The 8238-nt window shown below is 34.5% G+C and overlaps 1 protein-coding gene across 1 annotated transcript; it reads right to left on the bottom strand.

Moving 5' to 3' along the window:
• Positions 1 to 7315: 7315 nt before the first annotated feature.
• On the bottom strand, positions 7316 to 7945 carry LOC111673849. Its single transcript, XM_023433689.1, has one exon. The coding sequence runs from the start codon at positions 7809 to 7811 to the stop codon at positions 7548 to 7550; it is 264 nt and encodes an 87-aa protein (XP_023289457.1). The 5' UTR covers positions 7812 to 7945; the 3' UTR covers positions 7316 to 7547.
• Between the last annotated feature and the right edge of the window lie 293 nt (positions 7946 to 8238).

Here is an 8238-nt window from a genome sequence, read left to right as displayed (position 1 = left end):
TACTACATACAGATTTTAATAATTAGAAGGCTTAGGAAAAAATAATTGTGTGTACAAATTCTTTGGATGAAATGATTAATTTACGATACTAAAATGGTTAAAATTAATGCTATGGTTTTTTCGGTATTTCTTTTCGAAGTTTCAATTCCGTCAAATTGACGGGTCCCGTAAACCTAGTGTTAAGGTGATATGAAACTGGCGTTCCTGAAAATTTCGTATGAATTGAAATTCTGAAAACTAAATGTACCAAATCGTTTCGATCTTTACAGAGTGGATATGGAGACTACAAGGAAAGTCCCTTCATTCATAAAATGTTAATTTTATTTAACTTTATTTATATTTACTTTTTAGATTTTTAATAAAAATGAATTTCCAAGGGTTTTCGAATATAATCTTTATTAATAACTATAATTATCGTGTAATTTTTTGTTGATAATTTCGCATGATTAACTCATGAGTCAACAAATCTTCGTGTATGAAGAGAGCTCCTTAGGAGTTGAAAAAAATTACGTATATACTTTTTATTAATAAAGATAATTATCGCGCAAACTTTTGTTGATAATGTGGTTTGATCGATTCATAAGTCATGAAATCTCTATGTATGAAGAGAGCTCCTTAAAAGTTGAACAAAATTACCTATATATGTTTTGTTAATAACGGTAATTATTACGTAAATTTTTGTTAATAATGCCGTATGATTGACTTATGAGTCAAGAAATCTCTGTGCATGAAAAAAAGAGATTCTGAAGAGATGAAGAAAATTATGGTTCAAAATGTTTCTATAAAAGAATTTATCGTGTAAATATTTTCATAAAGGAAATTATCATGCACACTTTTTATGGAGGAAATTATCGCGCTGATTTCTGTTAATAATTTCGCAAGATTGACTCACGTATCAAGAAATGACTGTACATGAAAAAGAGAGTTCCTGAAGAGATTAAGGAAATTAAGTATGATATCCTTTTACGAATGAAATTATCGTGCAAATTATTGTTATTATTGAAGCAAGTTATCGTGTAAATTTCTTGCATGAAAGAAATTATCTTACAAATTTCTGTTGCAAAGAAAATTGTCGCGCAAAGTTTTGTTATGAAGGAAATTATCGAGCAAATTATTGTTATTGTTGAAGCAAATTATCGTGAAAATTTCTTGCATGAAAGAAATTACCTTGAAAATTTCTGTTGCAAAGAAAATTGTCGCGCAAAGTTTTGTTATGAAGGAAATTATCGTTAAAATTTCTTTCATGAATATAATTATCGTTCAAATTTCTTTCATGAATATAATTATCGTGCAAATTTCTTTCATGAATATAATTATCGTGCAAATTTCTTTAACGAATGTAATTATCGTGCAAATTTCTTTAATGAATATAATTATCGAGCAAATTTCTTTCATGAATATAATTATCGTGCAAATTTCATTAATGAATATAATTATCGTGAAAATTTCTTTCATGAATATAATTATCGTGAAAATTTCTTTCATGAATATAATTATCGTGCAAATTTCATTCATGAATATAATTATCGTGCAAATTTCTTTAATGAATATAATTATCGTGGAAGTTTATTTTATGAAGGAAATTATCTAGAAAACTTTTCTTACGCAAGAAGTTACCTCGCAAATTATTGTTACGATGAAAATTATCGCGCAAATGATTTTTTTCTTTTTTGACAATGCAGTATGACTGACGAGAAATCTAAGTCGAGGAATCTCTGTACACAGGGACGTAAACTCATAGATATCTTGAACTATTCACAAAGGTCCCTTCGCCACAGTATCCAGGTCGATGTTTCATGGATTCCGAACCTTCGGCAGCAGTTCCCGAAGCTAGCCAGCACTCGACTTGCATCTCATTAGATGCACCTCTGAGGGGAACGCAGCTTGCACCCGAATTCTCCTTGGAAGGAGACACCCTGAAGACGATCTTCGGAGAAAAATGGCCGTCGACTTTGCCGCTGGTTGCTTGGGAGGTAATTTAAAAAGTCCCTTAAATATTCTTTAACACTAGGTTTACGGGCTTTTTTTATATACCTGTTTCTACGTGCACAGCAATATCATCATTTACACAATAATATAATATCCGTATCGTATAAGATACAGTTAAACCTCTTGAAATAAAAAAAATCAAAATAACAGTTATATTCAAATTTTCCATTAATAAATACCGTAAGATCAAATCCTTAGAAAAAAATCCGGATAAAAAAGTTAATCCACATAAGGAAAAATTAGAGATCATATAACATCTCATTACATATGGAGAAACCCTTCCAAGACAGCCTATTATACGAATATCTTGATATTTTAATTTATGTCCCGTCAAATTGACGGGTAAACGAAAACACGCATTTTCTTCAAAAAATCAATTTATTCAAATTAAGTCTGAATTAGACAACACTAGGCTTTGTGTTTAAATAAATGATTAATAAGTAAAAAGTGCTTTTTTAAAAATTATCACGGAAATGATTGGAATGCTCGTCCTCTCATCCTCGGAGTCAGAACTAGAAAGAATGCGCATCCTTTTCTTGCTACGACACCCTTTCAAGAAGTTTTCCTCTTCACTATCCGAAGATCCTTCTATTTCTCCACTTTCAATGCAAACTTTCACTCTCATCTTCGCCTTACACTCACTGCAACGAAGCAAATATATATGGATTGTTTATGAAATTCGCTAGTCCGTCAATTTGACGGGTTTCGTAGAGATAGGTATACTACATACAGATTTTAATAATTAGAAGGCTTAGGAAAAAATAATTGTGTGTACAAATTCTTTGGATGAAATGATTAATTTACGATACTAAAATGGTTAAAATTAATGCTATGGTTTTTTCGGTATTTCTTTTCGAAGTTTCAATTCCGTCAAATTGACGGGTCCCGTAAACCTAGTGTTAAGGTGATATGAAACTGGCGTTCCTGAAAATTTCGTATGAATTGAAATTCTGAAAACTAAATGTACCAAATCGTTTCGATCTTTACAGAGTGGATATGGAGACTACAAGGAAAGTCCCTTCATTCATAAAATGTTAATTTTATTTAACTTTATTTATATTTACTTTTTAGATTTTTAATAAAAATGAATTTCCAAGGGTTTTAAGACCTTCCTTACAGCCTTAATATTCATATTGTATAGTTTGAAACGATTCAGTATACCAACTTGGGAGGAAAGTTTCATAAACGAGACGTCTTTGACGCCACTTTTAAATCGCCTTAAAGGGATAAGATCTCATTAATGAAACTTTTCTACGAATTGGGTGCATCGAAACGTTTCAAACTTCAGAGAAAGAACATGTAGGTTATAAGAAAGGTCTTAACATCCATACATTTTTTTTTTTCAAATTTGTGTATATGCATTTTTTAAATTTTGTTCGAGAAATGAAATTTCATGAGCGTTATGACCTTCCTTACAGTCTTAATATTTACGTTCTACAGTTTGAAACGATTAGGTACACCAAATTTGGAGAAAAGTTTCATAAATGATTGAATCCTCGGATGCCACTTTCACATCCCCTTAACAACATATTAAAAATATATATACATAAAAATATGTAACTTGGAGCCTCAATATTAATTTCAATGCTCTTAATGCACATGCTGGAAGCGATTTTATTTTAACAAACTTTTAACAATACATTAAAAAATATATATACATAAAAATAAGTAACTTGGAATCTCAGTATTACTTTTAATACTCTTAAAGCACATGCTAGATGTGATTTAATTCTAACGAGATCCGCAATGGGATTATGCAATACAATTGCAAATGATTTTTTTTCTTCGACCGCACAGATTGAAACGTGAAGAAAGATTGTACCTCGATATATCGCAAGTCGCGTGGCCAGAGTAATATTTATTGTATTTTTTTATGTCACGCCTATTCAATTGACAGCCGATTGTGCAATCGTTCTTCGCAATTCTTTCATGCGAGCGTCATTAGCGAGGAAGTACTCGGACGATATGCCGCGACAAGTAATTCCTCCTGCGTAATTTTTCTCTAGTAGAGACTAGTCACTATGTAAGAACGTCAATGAATGATGAAATGACAGAAACGTTGACATTTAGTAATGACACATCGTACTCCTACAATATGTCGCGACAAATACTTCCTCCTACGTAATTTTTCCCTAGTAGAGACTAGTCACTATGCAAAAACGTCACTGAATGATAAACGACAGAGACAATGACATTTGATAATGACATATTGTACTCGTAATATATGTCGCCACAAATAATTCCTCCTGCGTAATTTTTCTCTAGTAGAGACTAGTCACTACTTAAAAACGTCAATGAATGATAAAATGACAGAAATGATGACACTTGATTATGGCATATCGTTTTCGAACTGTATGTCGTCACAAATAATTCCTCCTGCGTAATTTTTCTCTAGTAGAGACTAGTCACTATGTAAGAACGTCAGTGAATGATAAAATGACAGAAACATTGACATTTGATAAACGCATATCGTTTTCGAACTATATGTCGAGATAAATAATTCCTCCTGCGTAATTTTGCGCTAATAGAGACTAGTCACAATGTACGAACGTCAATGAATAATAAAATGACAGAAATGATGACATTTGATTACGGCATATCGTTTTCGAACTGTATGTCGAGATAAATAATCCCTCCTGCGTAATTTTGCGCTAGTAGAGACTAGTCACTACGCAAAAACGTCACTGAACGATAAACGACAGAGACAATGACATTTGATAATGACATATTGTACTCGTACGATATGTCGCCGTAAATAATTCCTCCTGCGTAATTTTTTTCTAGTAGAAACTAAGCACTATGTAAGAACGTCAGTGAATGACAAAATGACAGAAACGATGACATTTGATTATGGCATACCGTCCTCGTATGATATGCCGCCACAAATAATTCCTCCGGCGTAATTTTTCTCTAGTAGAGACTAGTCACTACTTAAAAACGTCAATGAATGATAAAATGACAGAAATGATGACACTTGATTATGGCATATCGTTTTCGAACTGTATGTCGTCACAAATAATTCCTCCTGCGTAATTTTTCTCTAGTAGGGACTAGTCACTATGTAAGAACGTCAGTGAATGACAAAATGACAGAAACGATGACATTTGATTACGGCATATCGTTTTCGAACTGTATGTCGAGATAAATAATTCCTCCTGCGTAATTTTGCGGTAATAGAGACTAGTCACTATGTAAGAACGTCAATGAATGATGAAGAAACGTTGACATTTAGTAATGACACATCGTACTCGTACGATATGTCGCCACAAATAATTCCTCCTGCGTAATTTTTCGCTAGTAGAGACTAGTCACTACGCAAAAACGTAACTGAACGATAAACGACAGAGACAATGACATTTGATAATAACATATCGTACTCGCGATAAATAATCCCTCCTGCGTAATTGTTCGCTATTGTAGACTAGTCAATGGTCGTAGTCTTGAAGAATCATTGCATCACTGTGTAAAAAGGCCAATGAATGATGAAATGACAGAACTTTGGACGTCCCACCAGCTTTACTGGACTAATCTTCTTCCGAGATACGTTCATTGTCTGCCAACGTTCTAGACGTTATATCTACCTTCCAAAGAATTTGCTAATCATGACGACCATTTTTTTTGTCAGATAGAAAACGCGGAAAGAAAACGGATTGATTTGCCAATTATTTCGAATCGACTTGGGCGACCTAGGACATTGATCGCTGATTAAGGTGAAGTGAAACACGTCGAGGAACTTGATCAACGTCGATAAAGAAGATCTTTCTAAATGCCTACGTTGCCGACGTTCGTTTTTATATTGACAGCTGGGTCGAATTATATTGGATATTGTACCAAATGGCATACTCCACCTGTCGTTTTCGTACAATAATTATAAAGAAATCGAAGTAAAACTCCAGAAATCCTATGGATTCGTGCTTGATGGGGCCCTAATTGACTGCAGAGGGACACGCTGCGCCATCTGTGATTTCCAGGTCAATTAAATTTTCACTCTGAGACCTCGTATTACCATCATTTTGGCATAGAAGCGCATACAACACTTTTTTTTGCCTTTATCCCGTTCAAATGCGAGTTTATCGATTACCAGAGTGTTCTAAATTGTCGTAAAATTGTCCTGACCCTTTAGTTTCTCACATCAGAGCTTTCGATAATTGTATATTGTGTCGAAATATTAGAGCTCGACGCCATTTTGGTTCTCGTCTGGGCTGAGTTAAACAATTTTTTTCAAAAGTCCAAATTTTGAATGTGTCAGGACAATTCTTACAAGGAAGGTACCTGAGGTGTCCCCCTCCGATTTTGTTCATTTTTAAATATGTTATAGAGGACTGAAATCTAAGGGACCCGTGTTTTTTTTTATCGGCGGATAAACACTTTTAGAGGGTAAAATCAGGCTTCAAAGTTGGTCGTGCAAGGGGGTGAGTTGGCTGTTTCATATAAAAGCACTCGACCGATTTTCATGAAATAACCGTAAAAATGTAGGGAATGAAGAATTATGAAACATGCATTTGGAATTTTTCGAAAAAATTCATTTTTAAGGGGTGAGCCACCCCTTTGAATACTTCTTTTACCCCTTAAGCGAGCAGTAATTATTCTATCCAATTGAAACTTTTTTTGTAGTGTTCTGGTTTATAAATTAACCAAGTTTCATTTGGATAGAGCAATTACTGCTCGCGTAAGGGGTAAAAGAAGTATTCAAAAGGGTGGCTCACCCCTTAAAAATGAATTTTTCCTAAAAATTCCAATTGCATGTTTCATAATTCTTCATTCCCTACATTTTGACGGTTGTTTCATGAAAATCGGTCGAGTGCTTCTATATGAAACAGACAACTCACCCCCTTGCACGGCCAACCTTGAAGCCTGATTTCACCCCCTAAAAGTGTTTATCCGCCGATAAAAAAAAACACGGGTCCCTTAGATTTTAGTCCTCTATAACATATTTAAAAATGAACAAAATCGGAGGGGGACACCTCAGGTACCTTCCTTGTTAGTTGATCAGGAGTGATATGTCAAAGTTTCGGACAGTTTGGTCTAATACCCTTAAAAAAAAGTGTTGTATTCGAATCGACTGATTTGAAGGGTGTTTCACTTCACCTTAACTTGAGTAAATGCAGCACTATTTCTGTGTCTGTATTGTATTCAATTATTGGTTCACCCACCAACATAAAACATGAAAATTGGTGCCGGGGTTATGATTCCGGAGCTAAAATACACATATTAATCCATGTTCGTAATGTCTCTATATATCATTTCCATAATACAAAAGTAAATGCAGGGACAAAAAGATATAATTAACAGTTTACGGGAACATTTAACAAGAAGCGCAAGAATAGATGCGTGAAGTAAAGAATACTTTATTTGAAGATTCCCATCGTTCATGTAAACGATAGATATTCCAGTGAACCAAGTTCATCGATCTAGGAATAATGTGACGTGCCAATTTACATCACATTCTCAAAGCCACATCGTTTCACGCCATTGTTTTCAACATCATAAAGTACGACAATGATGTATTGAAAATCTGAAAACTGAAATTAATTAGCAGACGTTCTTCCGACGAACGATTATACTTTTATGAGAACACCGTTGTACAAAATGGCTGTTCGCTTTTCTGAAACACTTATTCGCTGTCCACCTCTGTTTTTAGTGGTAGCGTTATTTTTCTTAATTTTACCCACCGTGGTGATCTGGTTCAGAGTGATGGCGAAGAAGCCGTAGGCTGTGAGGTAATATGGCTTTTGAGAACGAATCATCATGATCATCAGAAGCCTCTTTGCTCTATTTTCAAATCCGTACCATTGTGATGCGTAGGCACCATCGCTGATCATCTTCGCCTGCAACGGAATACATTGGCCGTACTGTTTTATCTTTTTTATGGGGGAGTAAAAGCACGGATAATCAGCTAGTTACAGGGTTTGTCCGAAAAGTAATGTCAGTGATTTAATTGTGAAGAGACTATACGTCGCAGCGCGCTCGGATTGGTTGGGATCGGTGGAGTGTGCTCACAAGAAAACATTCCCAAGTGTCCGCCCCCGATCTTATTGATTTTCATGTATGTTGAAGAACACAAAAATCTAAGAGACACGTGTTTTTTTATATCTGCAATGGTCCACATTTAAGGGGTGAAACAACCCCCCAAAGTTTGGCGAAAATTCGATTTTTATAACAATTTTCGTAGAAGCAATGGAGGGATTTCGACGAAACTTGGTATAAACGTATTCTGTATAAGGACGGTGAAAACACAATATTGTTCAG

The sequence above is a fragment of the Orussus abietinus genome, unplaced genomic scaffold (assembly GCF_000612105.2).
Source record: "Orussus abietinus isolate OABI.00-Male unplaced genomic scaffold, Oabi_2.0 scaffold1057, whole genome shotgun sequence".
Classification (NCBI taxonomy): domain Eukaryota; kingdom Metazoa; phylum Arthropoda; class Insecta; order Hymenoptera; family Orussidae; genus Orussus; species Orussus abietinus.
The sequence above is the reverse complement of the archived record's forward strand: the minus strand, read 5'-3'. Positions and strand labels throughout refer to the sequence as shown.

Bases quoted from the DNA above. Each gene is read 5' to 3' on its own strand.
- LOC111673849 (XM_023433689.1), bottom strand. From the start codon at position 7,811: ATGATCAGCGATGGTGCCTACGCATCACAATGGTACGGATTTGAAAAT.